Here is a 15,574-nt window from a genome sequence, read left to right on the forward strand (position 1 = left end):
TTTCAAAATTGGAACAGAGAATTTCAAATTCACACGTAAATTCTTTTCATCTGACTCTGACAGATTCCCATCTCATGTTTCTTGATCTGCCCGGTGCCAAATGAGACTTTTCTGAGCATGTATTTATGAATCAAAGCATAAAATAACCAACCATCAGAATTCTAACAATGAGCTACATAACAGACACTACATATGCTTAGTGTTGCAAGCAATCCACTTAAGTCCATCTGGGAACTTTTTATGTTAGAGAAGAAAAAGCCAGTTTTTGTTGTGTTGTTCCTATCAGAAATCATGAAAAGCAATAAAATTGTAAGCCTTAACAATAGCATTAACCTGCATATTGGTGATGTTGAAGCTGAAAGGTGCATCTTTGATAGAGCTTTGAGAGGGTGTAAAAATTGAAAAATCTCAAAAGAGGACAATTGCTTGCAACAGCATTGATACAGTCTATGCCGGCTATAAGCACGCCGGCTTAAAGCACGTTTCGGACTCAAGCACGCTAAACGGCTCTTACCGAATTTTTGCTATATAAATTACACGCCTTTAAGCACGGTAACTTCGGCTTCAGGCACGCTTCATTACAAGACAGTTAATACTTTTATGATGACCCATCGAAGTTCGAACACAGTCTACACTGCAGCAGTGGAGTGTGTTAGGAGAAACACAGAGAATGCAAGTGATGGAGTTCTCATGGAGACACACACTCACACGGGCGGAGAGGAAGGCAGAGAGATGCCCACAGCCGCGCGCGTGGACATAAGATCTAGCCTAGGGCAAAATTACACACAGACTAAAAAATACAAAGAGAGTCAGGAAGACGAGAAAGGGCGGCTGGCTGCGATTTCACCTTTGACCCTCGCTATCCATTAATCCTGATTGTGTATCACGCGCGAGGTGGGATGAAGGCGGTGGTATGAATGTGGCACTGCGGGCAGTGGTACGCACAGGCAGCGTGTAGGCCAAGTGTGCTGTATCGTGACTGGCCGTCTAAATTAAGTTTTCATTTCCCATTCGACCACAAAACAAAAACAAACAAGCAAACAAAAACTACCATGGCGGGTAAAAATAACAGTGCACACTTTTGCGGGACCGCTATAGGCCTACTTACAAACAAAGGGAAATAGCACGAGAAATTTTCTACCTGAAAATCTCTGGATTATGTCTACTTCGCACTCAAGCATGCTTCGGATTTAAGCACGCTTATGTTTTCTTCCGATGTCCGTAATTAAAGCCGACATGGACTGTATAAGGCTTGTAGCCTGCGCAGAACAAGGCAAACCTTAACCAAAATTAAAGCTCCTGACTCATGTAGACACAAAAGTACATGTATTTTGATTGTCTACAAGACATAGAGTCTTTGAATAATTCTAGAAAACAATTAATTATATAGAACAAGTACTTTGAGGCTATTGAGAGGTATACAAGTTTGTAACAGTGTGTTCTATGAACATGAAATAAGGGTGCCTTATTTGGAATCAAAGATTAGACATAAGTGTCCCCAAAAGTAGATGTGAAGCGTGCTGACAAAATGAGTTACTTCTCGAAATCAACAAACGGAGATTTTGGCCAAAAATCGACATTAGGGTCAAATTTGTAGATTTTCTATTGATGCCATATCCTTTAACTACGACCTGTCTTTTATTATTTCATACCTGTAGATCTACTATAAATTGTAAAAACTTCACCTATAAGCATGATGTATCTATCTATTTCCTTAAGGCTTGAATTCAAGAAGTAACTCATTTTGTCAGCACATTTCACAAATATCAAACATCAATTTTACGAATTCATACAGAAGAATATTGCAAGTGGAGTAACTTGTTATTAATATTTTGATAATGTCTGTAAAAAAATGTACTGTCCAAATGCTTTTCTTTTCAAAAAAAGTCTTTAAGGCGGTAATCCTTTTTATTCTCCCCAATCTAAATACTATTACAGAAAAATCGCAAAGGGGAAGTGGAAAGTGGCTGTTTGTATAGGTGACTGTCTTGGATAGGTGGTCGTTAGAGCAAGTTTGACAGTATCTTTTTAGAGGTTGCCTCCTTGCAGCTCGACTCAAAAAGAAAACTTTCGTTCTCTAGTACATTCAAGTTCAGGAAAGCACTCACTCTCTATGTGATGACACATGAGCCACATCCACAATTGCTTGACCCTGTTTTTTTAAAGTTAGCCCAGCCTACAAAAACTTCTCTGTGCAAATAAAGAAGAAGTGTGAACAACAAAATAAAGACTACATGCTCCGCCTTATCCTTTTTCACTTACTTTCCAAAGACAAAAAGAAGTGGAGTCCACTTAGATTAAACACGGTCAATCCAAAAAAAGCACTAAACCAAAAGAACATTATTATTAAATCCACAATTTTTTTTCCCTTCTAACTGAGCAACCTATCTAAACTTAAAACTTAGCTTCTAAGAATAAAATCTTTTTGTCCCGTTGATTTCAGTATTCGTCTACTCCACTGTAGTTTACTTTTTAGATCAAATTACATTATAAATATGGAATTTTATCGAAAAGAGCTATAGCAACTGATTACGGTTAGTATCATTTCAAAACATTCTTTTGGTACTGACTTTCAATTTCAAGCAAGTCATGAAAGACCATTGGTGTATGATGCACTTTAGAAAAGAGCTGTTCAAGTGTGTGAGCAGATATCAGGGACGAGTGTTTGACACGCTGCTCTTGTGGTTTGTGGAAACACATTTCATCCGCATGACTGAGTGTGCGGCATCATCATCAAATGTGAGGCAGCGAGGTGAAATCAGGCCCTCGTCAAAATAATGAAATTGAAGAAATTGGCATTTTTCAGGTGGTTAGGCAATCTTTACAGGAAATTTTTTTTGGGCTGAATACCTTTTTCATGTCCATTGAAGAACCCATTTATGCATGGGTTTTACTGAAAAACGTTGATTAAAGGCACAACAAGTGTAAATTGTCAGTTTCCACGGACTCTTAGGCTATGTAAATAACCAGATTTTGGTGGCCACTTTCTCGGTAATTTTACCTCTGAAACCAAGCAGCCCCCATCTCCATCAATTGCAAACATCTCGGCTTGTATTTAAGATAAACGGGTATTTTTTTTCATCGAAAGCAAGGCAAATGTACAAGCTTTAAGATGATACTAATAACTCCATATGCCCAAAAATTGACAATCGCCTGTTTCCTCTCTTTCACCCTGATATTGGGTATAGGCCGTTAAGACGAGCTCTTCACCTGTTCTAAGGTGATCTTCTCCACCTCCATCCAGCTGTGTCCCATATGCCCAGTATCTGCCTCTAGATCTAGCTCCCAGGTGGATCATAGAGTGTATGTGGATGTGTGTTTGTGTATGTGTAGATGTGTGTTTTGGAGTGTGAGTATTTGTGTGTGCGTGTATGTCTGTGTATGTGAAAGAATGTATGTGGATGTATGCATTCATAAAGGAAAAGTATACTGCAGGTAGGCCTATATGTGTGTGAGTATGTGAAAGTTTGAATAGTCTTTCAAAGCAACAGTTGTTATTCCACTATACTCCAGGCATGTAGTCCACATAAACTGACAAAAGAGATTTAAACTTGAGCAGACACTTCAGCAGAATGCATTCACAACATTAGTTCTTTTAAGGCAAAAATAATATGTATCACTGAATGTTCCTGAATAATAACAAGGCACACATATACATGTACATATATGTATATACATATATATATATATATATATATATATATATATATATATATATATATATATATATATATATATATCAAACTTATAAAGCTATCAAATAACTAGAAAAACAATAGTATAAAAAGAAGACATTACCAACACTACAAAGAATTTGCCATTTTTATTTTAAAAAGTAATGCATATCCCCAGTACTTATCCAAAAGTCATTGTGGAAGACATAAGTCATGGCAACAGAGCTCAGGGCAAAAAAGCCAGCAACCTCTTTGTGCTCTCACTCTATAATTTCAACTCTCAATACTCAATCTCAAGTTGATATTGAAAATCAAAGAGAATTTTTAAAATATGCTTACACTTTATCAGGCAAAGAAATAACTGACCCTCTAGATACAATGTACCTCCTTCCCAGCATGCTGCATCAAATATATTCAAATAAAAAATCGTCTTGACATAGTCCGCGAATAAAAGCATTTTCTCCATTCAATTAAATTCAAGAGCAATAATTTCCTGAGGCTACATATGTTAGGACCGAGGCTACTGATGTTATGAACCTCAAACTGAAGAAGACAATGTGACAGATTTTTCTGCCTAGACCACTGAGGGCTGACCAGAGTGATATAGCTCACTTGTGGGCCATTTGGTTATTTTGGAGGACAGTGAGGATCACTCAGGTAGTGATGTTACTATATAATGCCCTACTTAGAAATACATGTAGGTGGTGAGTCAAATGAAAATTTAGCCTATAAAAGTTATCAAAAGGTGAGCGCTGACTATAAAAAGGTTAACAAGCACTGGTCTAGACAGTTATAAAGATAACTGAATCGAATTTTCAAAAGACTGAAACAATTTTTTTTAAAGTGATACCTTCTTCTACAACAAAATTTACTTAACTAACAACACTATTCACATAGTTTATATATCTACCCAACTAACAACAGATTTCACACAACGTATTATTATATATACTTGCGATAAAAAAAAGGTACTACTTTCTGATTGGACTTTCACTATGTATTCTAAAAAGTAGGTTGCGTTATAAAAGTAATATTTTGATACTTTAAATAGTGTTCACAGCACCCACGTTTTAAAAATAGCAAATCAGCACTTGATCATTGTCACCCAAAATTCAACATCAGAGAAGTCGAGCCATCAACACACTCCATGCAAAAATGAACACTTCTGCTGTTGCCAGGACATTCAATGTCAATAGAAAAAACAGATATTGAATCCTGTTAATAGAAGAAAAGCTCGGAGAATGTCGTTTTTCCGATTCCTCAGATGCTGAGTAAATCTTATATCACCAATGCGCTAACGAAATGGCAGGTGTCATATAAAACTTGACATGCAAGTTTCTTTTGAGACAGCCAGCGCATTTTTTGCACTAGTTTTATCAAAAGATAGATAGAGTACCATCAAACAAAATAAAAGGCTAGTTACATCGTGGCACAACTCTTGAGTTAGGCCATTTTGCTAGTGGAGTGATGATCTCTTTCTTAAGCAACAATGATCAAATGTTATTTGCAACTTTTGGTAAACACAGACCAAAACTTTAACTTTTAAAAACAAAGAAAAGAGCAAATCCACAACAAGGTTGGGGAAAAAAGCTAATTTTTCTCATTTTTGCAATTGGTGCTGGGAACACGAATTGAAGCATAAAAATTTTATTTTTTAAACATGACATACTTGTTTAAGTACTTAGCATAACTCATGTGAAAGGAAAAACATAAAGACTCAAAACACTAGATTTTATACACAATCAGAAAGTGGTACCTTCATTTTGATAACCAGTATATATTCCCAACTTGCTACGGTATTTACACAGAACATATATATATATAATACATATGTTTCGTGCAATTTACCAATCTGAGCAATCTTAAGCTATCTTAAGTTTGCGCTGAGCGTTTTAACGATGGTATAATTGCGCAGCAATCTGAAGATTTCGTTAATATTTTTTTATTTTTTAAAATAATTTTTCTAAAAAATACACTTCCATCTTTATTCTTTTACTCACATCAAGGAACATTCACACACATTTTCAAAAGTGTAAAAATATGAAAATTAAAATTAATATATAAAACCGAAGAGCTCACAAGAAAGACACAATGCCAGGTATCAAACTCAAAGTACATTTAATTTATTCCTTGATTGAGTAAAAGAATACATAAAGATGGAAGTGAATCTTGCTTTTCCATTATTTCAAAAATATGAAATAAATTAAATGTACTTTGTGAACTTTCAGTTTGATACCTGGCATTGTATCATTCTTGTGAACTCTTCAGTTTTATAAGTTAAATTTAATTTTAATTTTCCTATTTCTACACTTTTAAAAATGTATGTGAATGTTCCTTGAAGTGAGTAAAAGAATAAAGATGAAAATATAAAATGTTAAAACAATCTTCAGATTGTCGCGCAATTATACCATCGTTAAAACGCGCAGCGCAATCTTAAGATGGCAGAGCAATTATAGGATCGTTAAAACGCGCAGGATTGCGCAGATCGGTACATTGCTCGAAACATAAGTGTCACGACGTGGTGGAATCAGGCGCTGGTAAATTGTTTGGCATGTGGATTTATTTATATTATCTGAAAGCTTATTCATTTGTCTTGCTTTCAGTGAAAAAAATACCCATCTAGTTTGAATAGAAGTCAAGATATTCGCGATTGAAGAAGGTGAGGTAGCCTGGTTCCGGTGGTTAAATTGAGAAAATGGCCACCAAAGTTTGGTAACTTCAATGGCTTAAGAGTCCTTGAAAACTGAAAATTACATATTTTGTACCTTTGAATAAGGTTTTTCAGTAAAATTTATAAGGAAATGTGTTTTCAAATTAACATAAAAGGTGTTTAGCCAAAAAAACAAAATTTCAATAAAAATTGCCAAACTGGAGGAAAAATGTCTTTTCTTCGATTTCATTATTTGACAAGCGCCTGATTTCACCATGGTGCCTCACATATATATGCCCCAATAGCAACAATATACATACTGTTTATATCTATACATTATCTATACATCAAACAAGTTTGAAACATACTGAGAGACTGAGAAAAAAAAAATCCTGTGACACATTTAAAGCATGTTTCCAATAAAAGTGTATGCGAATTATGGCTTTAAAAATAATTTTGGCATTGATACTATAGTCTAACCCAGCATCAGCTAATGTGGGGGTCTGAACTCATTACTATGAACACCATAATAGTAGTATCGAGTTTGTTGTTACTCTAGGCCTATTTAATTTAATTCTCTTAGGTAAGATTATAAAATTGACAGAACTCTGAATGGACCAAACCCTCATATATTCAGGGTAGTTCACACAAGTTACTTTGGCACTATAAGTTACTGTGGGTCTCCTGTTCTAGAACCTAGATATATGTTTTCCTAGCACTGGATAAAGCCATAAAACCAAACTAGTACTACTTATACAAAGTACAGGTCTTTTTAAGGTAAAGGCCTAACATATTTCTATGCTTTGACTTGTTTACAGCTTACCACAAGTAATATCATTACTTAGTAACTGGAATGTTATCCTCAATGTGATTCCTTTGCTGATTTACATATGAATATACAATGGAAATTGTCTAAGATGGCCACAAAATAATTGTCGGGGAGAAAAAAAGTAGTTGTCTTAGACAAGTAGATGTTTTGACCGTGTCATGATAACATAGAAAAATGCTAAGGGGGAAATAGGCGGGAAATGGTTATTTGTACTGGTGACAGTTTTGGACAGGTGGCCATTAGAATAGGTGTGACTCCCCCCTCAACCCTCACCATTAAATATAGAACAGTCAGTCATTGATACATGTAGCCTATATGTATTAAAAATACACAATCAAGTAGTTTTGCTCAAATAATTACATGACCTTGTGCAGGTCAACCCTACTGCACATTTGGACACTGCGCTACACTGAACGATGAAACAAAACATTGAGCAATATTGTAATAAAACATGATAAGAAACACCAATCTGGTACATTTTATTGCTGAAGTGAATATGATCTATATATATTGGATATATACATTCATAACAAAATAAAACATTTCGGAAGTCATGTACACATCTGGTAAAACCAGCAATATAACACTTTTTTTTTTAAATTGAAAGCTTCATAAACATGTCAAAAAGTCTTTCCTATTCATAGTACTCTTTCCACTCTTGTGTTCTTAATGTCATGTGAATATCGTCATCGATTGTGCTGTGATAGTATGAATGTCTGATTACGCAAAAGTGTTAATGGAAAGAGAGTATATATACCTTTCATGCTTTTGTATTCGGTGTTAAGGGAAAGCGCCAAGAGCTGTTTTGTATGGGAATGGGCTCTTTAGAAATTATCATTATCATTATTATTATCATCATCATTACTAGAATCATTATTACAATAACTTTTCATTATTATTATCATTATTATACACACAAGAAAATGAATTACCCTGTTGTAAAAAGTTGTAAACAGAAGCACCTGACGACCAGATTTGCGTATTTTTTTAATGAGGGGTACAGATTTTGCAGCACCATCTCACTTTTTACTTTTAAAAAATTGAATGAATGTCCCAGTAATAAAAAAAGGTCACAGCCGAACTTAAAACATGGCAAGATACAAAAGTGCATCTCTTCTCAAAAGGACACATGATCACGAAGAACATGATGTGATAAAAAGTCAACAAAAGTAACATGACTTGATATAAAGTCTTGAAAATATAGGGACAATGAAATATTTGGAAACACCAGTAAAAATGAGATCTAAAAAAACAGGGCCAAAAATTAAGTGGGAAAAAAAGTTTGGTCAAAACTGAGAATCACACGAGGAGATATCACAGTCACAGGTAATCTGTTGAAATTACTTCCAACTGAACATCCATAACAATCTTGCAAGTCATATTATCTTACTTCAGAATAGGCACAGTATAAATTCTCACCCTTTGCAACACATGCTAATCCTTTACGGTCCCCAAAGTTCGGACAAACAGTAGAAATAAAGGCCCAAAATCCGTCCAAATATTTAAAATTCACGATTCTGTTCAAAGTAAGTATTACACCAGTCAGAAACAGCTTGACCATGTTGAACCAGAGTCGGGGCAACAGTTTCTATCAAAATCAAACCCTTTGGCTTGATTAAAAATCACTTCGTACTCTTAAATCAAAATCTCAAATTGTCAATGTCACGACTGACAGCAATCCTGTGTGCCTAAAAATAATAAAAGTCAGGAGTGAGTAAACAACAGTTCAGGTTCGTACTTGCTTTTATAATAATGCTGTAAGGTGGGAAAAAAGAACAAATGTAAGACTGTAGTGAGCAAACAAAGAAAGGAATCTTAAAAGGTCAGTATGGTGTACAACAATACGAAAATTATGTGAGGCAGGAATGTTTGAGAGTGCTTCATACACAAACACATATATATTGCTGTGGACGTATTGCTCCATGAAAATGAGATATATTGAAATAAAATTCTCAGGAAAAAAGCAAAGACTCCCTACTATCTTTTGATAACAGAAGAAGCACGTATACAAGACTAAAGGAAAAAATGAAAATTAATTAAGCTCTAATCCATTATCACTACACAAAGTGAGATGAACAAGTTGATTCATGTTAAACACAGAGCTCCTTGAAAGCATATGAAGATCCAAAGTAATAGCAAAATAAAAGACTAGCCAAAGCTTTTTTAGAATATGCACAACAATGTTTAAAAAACACTTCTAAGCACCGAAGCCGACTAACACAGAAAATCTAACAGAACATACAACACTGTGGGATTAACTCTCATATTTTGGAACTTTTCCCGATTCCTACACGATTTTGGTCCTCCATTTTCTTGGAATGCCCGTACATACAGTGGGGTCAGCAAGGTCATACACAATGACCATCACATCACCACTGTGAGTCCATACACATCGCTTGCCCAGCATACATAGTTCCTCTAAGTCTCAGGAAAACTAAGCTGAAGGAGGATTTGCAAGCGAGTGGTCAACACATCTGAAAAAATATAACGGGCAGGGTCACAGCAGGTACAACAGTAAATTACTCAATAGTCGTGAAAAGGAAGGTCCTTGAATGAGCAAAGATAAATTCTATAACTTGTTCAGTTCCGTCTGTCCATGGTTAAAACAATATAAATTGAAATCGCTCTGTTCAGTCTTCTCGGATCTTTGCATACGGGTCTAAAAGTTGGATGACCAACAGAATCTAAAAGTTCATTCATAAAAGTCACTTCAAATGAAGGTTCTTTTGTGTAAGCCTAAAGTGGGTCAAAAAAGTCCTAATGATGGATTTACAGCATACACCTAAAACATTTAAAAGTTGACATATTTTCCTCAACAGTACCCTTTAACATTTGCCTAAGAAATACGATTCAAGAGACAGGGTGGGTAATTTTCGAGACTAACATAGAGCATGTGGAGACATCTATAAGACAGCCGGGGAATGAAATCGACAAGCTTACTCTGAAATGTGGGGGCAGGGTGGGGTCGCTGTCTCAGAATGAGCAATTAGGTGGCAAGATGACTGCATGTCATTTATTTTAGTGATCCTGAGTATACATCCGAAGAGCGGTTTTTTATGTAAAGCCCAACGAGAAAAACTTTTATATTACAGAGTCAAGATTTTTTAAAAATATATTTTTGTTTGGTTGCTGGCCTGCAGAAGCGCCATGCGAAGTTTCGTTGGCATAGGTAAATTCCTCAAAGAGCTAGGATTTTTTTAATGCGACCAGACGAAAGTGAACAAGCCACAATGCACAAGTATATCAGTCATTTTTAAAATATTGGCTTAAAACATTGCAATGACCTAAATCTAAAACAATCAATTTCTATGCTTTTCCCTGTTTAATGAAATATTAAAGTGTGCGTGCGTGCGTGCGTGCGTGCGTGCGTGCGTGCGTGCGTGCGTGCGTGTGTGTTTGTTTTGTTTTTTTGGGGGGGAGGGGGAGGAGTAGATCAAATTCAGAAACTAATCAGAAAATTAAATACATGCACACAGAGAAAAATTCTTCTAATTTTTCAAACTTCAGTACTGGGAATGACATAACTGTCACAATGTGGACATCTTGCCTGAATTCTTTTTCAACAAAAACACAGTACCAGTGAGCATCATTCAAGTTTAAATACATTCAAATACAAATTACATTAAAACAATGGGATTTTCATTCAAGGAATCAACATGAAGAGGTTCAGCTCATTTTCTCTTTCTTCTCAGTCATCTTTAAATGAATATCCCAGTCTATCATGCAAAGGGTGCTGTTTGCCACAGGTCATCCAGGCTCCTGTAAAATTATCAGGCTCCTCTCGTAGGGTTGGGCCGATACTTCCTCTTCAGAGATTCATGCATCGAAAAGTTTTTAAAAACCCAATCAAAAGAGAGTATAATGACATCCAAGGGGATGCACATGTCCACTTAATCTTAATTACGACTGGAATGTTGATATTGGTACTCAATTTCTTCATTACAGAACATCACAACTGAAAGAGCTGCAGAGCTGGCCTACCATAGAAAACTGCATCTCCCCTCGACGCTTAACGGCAACAAAGGATGAAAAAGTAAAGTAAGTAAGTATTTCTTCATTTTTAATTTTGGTACCCTTTCAGTGTGTAATTGCTTTAGCATTCATGACCTTACGGAAACTATTATTAGAGGTGCAGCTTTAAAAAAACTTACAGATCTGAAAAAGTTGTCAAACAAGCATATTTTATCATGCCCTAGTGTCTGTGATGCACTCTACCATAAAGAAATAAATCAAATTTTGTTTACCAATGGCTCGGAAGAATCCAGCAGGCCTCTGCCACTTGACGAAGACATAGTAGACCGGTACCCCACAAATGATAGTGAGGATCACCATCCCAAGCTCTCTTGGTTTCTCGTAAACAGACATCGCTATCAAAAGGCTTGTCAATATCATACCAAATATTGGAAACACGATAGGCACCTATGGATAACAAAGAAGGCTCGTCAATACCATACCAAATATTGAAAACCCGATAGATATCCGGGGATAACACAATGAAAAAAAAGGGCACAGGAAGTTTAACTTAGAAAGGAAGTCCTGCATCTTCTGACCAAAAGCTTACTCAACTTCACAATATCTCCCTTTGATGTCCCATTTTCTTTAAAAATGTTTTGCTATCAAACATCTATCATCCTTATCTCCCTTCGTTTTTTGTGTTTGTTACTCTCTTGTGATACATCCAATCTTCTGCATTTATATGACCTAATTGTGCTGCAAGTGCCAAAATTTTTTTTTAACTAAAACATAGTTTCAACTGCTCCTGACCTCTTTTCTATTTCTAACGATAACACAAACCTTCAATGGCCGTTTGGCGTCAGGTCTTTTCCATCTCAAGAACAGAAGACAGAGCATCAAAGCGAAGATCATGGATGCTGTGAAAGTACATAAGAAATTTATCCATAATGACAAAATATCTTCAGAATGGTCAAGTACCAGCGAGAAATAAAATGCAATGTTGTATACAAAACCAACTAAGCATCCCACCACATCACTTAAGTACACATAAATTGATCATTATCTGATAGACATCTCAAAATTCCTTACTAAAATGACAAAAATCAAATCTACCTCTGCGAAATTTCTCCCCTCTCCCATCTGCAAGTAAACAGGGCAGTAATTCCTTTATTGCCAACGTACAAAACAAAACCAAAAAAAGAGAGACATCCCATTTTTCCAAAGTTATCATAAATTTGTGGAAAAGAAGCAAGCAACCTCAAACTACCCGTGACTAACGACAAAAATCTCACCTGAGTACAAACTAATGGTTTCCACAAGGGATGCAACAGTGCCAGATGCCAGTGTAGCAAAGCCCAGTATGCCCTGTACACATTTAAAAAAATAAAACAGCATTCTAATTCTTCATCAAGCTGAGGGGAATGGGGAGAGAGAGAGAGAGAGAGAGAGAGAGAGAGAGAGAGAGGGGGGGGGGGGGGGGGGGGGGCGAGCAGGGACAGAAGGAGAGTGGTTATTATTGTAAATTTATTTAACCACCATTAACACAATTTCGATATTCAGGAGACAGGATACTTCGACCTCGGCACATCTAACTCTAACCTCAACTGAGTGGGATACAATATCCCAATAGACAGATGGAAACACTTAATAAAAAGAAATTCCCCAACTCAGGAATTGAACTCTTGTCTCCAGCATGAACTGGGATAGAGTGTAACCATAACACCACAGATGCTGTTACATACATAAGTTTTTGACAAATTGGAAAGAAGCTCAGTAGTCCTGACAGGTTACAGCTGAAGGTGAGGAAGTTCATGCTCACCCTGAACCAGCTGCTGTGTCCCACTTAAATGCAGTAGAGTCCGTTTAACCCGAAATTTATGGGACCGCCCGATGGTGAATAATTTAATTCTGCAAAAGGATTTGTTATCTTGTGCATCGCTATCAATTAGAAAAACTCATCTTTGCTGCAACAAGCACACCAATTCTAATGACACACATATGGTCGCTTTTAAGGACAAGCATGCTAACCCAGATTTCAGGGGTTTCCAGAAATCTTGACCTACACCAAAAGTGGACGTTGCCCTACCTATAGGAGAAGTTTGGTTTCCTTGTCTTTTAAAGAAACTGAACAAGGGTCCCAAAACCTTACCTTCAATTTTCTCAAAACAGCATTTTTCAGGATAGAACCCCTTGTGCTTAAAAGCGACCAAATATATATCAACACACAACTTGTAAATCATTTTCTTTAAACAACAATTTTTTGTATTATGATGTTAAAAAAGATAACCAGAACTGAACGCTTGAAATAAAATTTCTTGAAGAAAAGACCTCTTCATCAGGGATCACCGCAGATGCCCGTAGAGGTAAAGGTCAAAGGTCACCCATGCTGTAATGACATCAACAAACATCACATCCAGTATGCACTAACCAAAGTCATGGTGGCTATCCACGGAGTCTTGAACTTGATGTGGAGCAGAGTCATCATGCGGGGCATGTGGCCGTTGAGGCCAGCAGCATACAGCAGTCTGACGAGGGGAACGTAGGAGACAGTTTTAGTTCAGTTGTACATGTCCCTTTATACCAAGTGCACACTGCCAGTCGAATGCATCATTTGATTCAGTCGGAGTTAGGCTAAATGAATTTTTTTCTCCATGAAGGGGTAAAAGCTACCATTTCGGCAAAATTCAACCAAATTCAACTTAAGCCAGTTGTGATCTTCAAAATATAATGCCTTTGTTTTTCAAGGTTGAAAGTCGATTCAGTCATATTATGCCAAACTGGTAGCTTTTAGCCTTCCATGAAGGAAAATCTGTCTGACCTGACCCTGACTCTAATTCGATTGAATTTGATTGGCAGTGAGCACTGGGTATAAAGTGAGTTCCCACCACTTGCTCATACAGTGCGCTTATAAGACCTATAAATATTTTTGAAGATTTTATTTCCCTGGTTCAATCCTATCAAAATGACATCATTTGATTTGAATAATGTTATACACATGATGTGTTTGCTATGGTTAACATAAAGTTATGATAAGGTTAGTTCTGTAAATGGTAGACTGTACATTGTTACTTTTTATAGTTGTTTTTCACTTTATCCAAAAGACAGTTTGAAATTCTCCATGTGACGGGTAAATTCAGGACAGTTATCAGAATAGTATTGAGAACATCAAAATGACATCAGATACACTGACAGCAAAGAAAGACCAAAAAAACCCAAGGTGGATTATTGCACATAACCGTGGTTCTAATCTCAAACAGGACATTTTAATATTTCAGTTGTGCAGTGATTTTCATCTCTCTTAAACTGCTTCAACCGTATTATAACTGCACCATGGCACACCATGAAACATACCTGGGTTGTCCCATGATAAGAACATTCACAGAGCCAATGGAACACACAGAGACCAGAACAGCCAGTCCTATGGCCATTGCAGGGTGAACCATCTCACCAAATATCTGTGAAAGACCAAAATATCTCGTTTAAGTTGACATTTACAGCAGCTAGACAGGCAGACAGAAAGATGGACGGATGAACAAGGCATGGATGGACAGATGGATGGACAGATGGATGGTTGGGCAGACAGACAGACGAACGAGCAGAAAGATGAATGGAGGGACGGACAGGCGGACGGTCGGACGGATGGACGGACAGACAGACAGACAGACAGACAAACAGACATGCAAGCACGCACTTATATAGACATGCATGCATGCACACACACACACAAACAAGCACACATGCATGCACATAACACACATGCATGTGTACACACACACACATATACATGAGAGCACATACACACACACACACACACACACACACACACACACACACACACACACACACACACAAACACACACACCCAAAAACACACACAAATCTACATATAGAAGCCCTAACACCAGTTCACATATTATATCGACAAATAGATAACCAATCAGACCTCAACATCGTGCGATATGGCAACATCATAAGTGTCCACATACAATCAACAGAGTTCAGTAGAAATTGTCCAGGACAGCTGCCCATTCGTCGCCTCAGAACTATTTTGTCCTAAGTGCTTCTTTACTTAAGAACACTTTGGACAAAGGGAGTGTATACAGCCCCGGTAACCGGGAACAAAATCACAAAGTTTACTGTTACAGACCCGGTAGGGGAACTCTTTTGTGATATCGGAAAGTTTCAGCGCCCTCTTGGCTCAGGGCAGACCACAGAATTCTACACTTAGTGTAGAATTCTGTGGGGTAGACCTAGGTCCTTCTAGATCTATGGCTTAGGTCTAGATCTAGACAGACAGACATAAATCATTGATCTGGTTTCGAGGCTAGCCTAGATCTAGATCTAGATCTAAATGAAGATTGCGGATGTCTTTTCGATGAACGATCTTTTTTCCTCCGTTTTGGAGTTGGAGGAATCACAATTTGAAAAAAAGAATAATCTCTCTCTCTCTCTCTCTCTCTCTCTCTC

General features: G+C 36.9%; 1 protein-coding gene across 1 annotated transcript in view; it reads right to left on the bottom strand.

Moving 5' to 3' along the window:
- Nucleotides 1-7,023: 7,023 nt before the first annotated feature.
- LOC101861357 (cystine/glutamate transporter) overlaps nucleotides 7,024-15,574 on the bottom strand; it is a 39,913-nt gene continuing 31,362 nt past the window's right edge. The window contains exons 7-12 of the mRNA XM_005096393.3: nucleotides 14,459-14,562; nucleotides 13,536-13,632; nucleotides 12,400-12,472; nucleotides 11,948-12,024; nucleotides 11,398-11,572; nucleotides 7,024-9,627 (exon numbers count right to left, since the gene is read on the bottom strand). Of these exons, the coding sequence (XP_005096450.1) occupies nucleotides 9,572-9,627; nucleotides 11,398-11,572; nucleotides 11,948-12,024; nucleotides 12,400-12,472; nucleotides 13,536-13,632; nucleotides 14,459-14,562 (582 nt within the window). The 3' untranslated portion in view covers nucleotides 7,024-9,571. The remainder of the gene's footprint in view (nucleotides 9,628-11,397; nucleotides 11,573-11,947; nucleotides 12,025-12,399; nucleotides 12,473-13,535; nucleotides 13,633-14,458; nucleotides 14,563-15,574) is intronic.

This window comes from Aplysia californica, unplaced genomic scaffold, assembly GCF_000002075.1.
Source record: "Aplysia californica isolate F4 #8 unplaced genomic scaffold, AplCal3.0 scaffold00128, whole genome shotgun sequence".
Taxonomy (NCBI): domain Eukaryota; kingdom Metazoa; phylum Mollusca; class Gastropoda; order Aplysiida; family Aplysiidae; genus Aplysia; species Aplysia californica.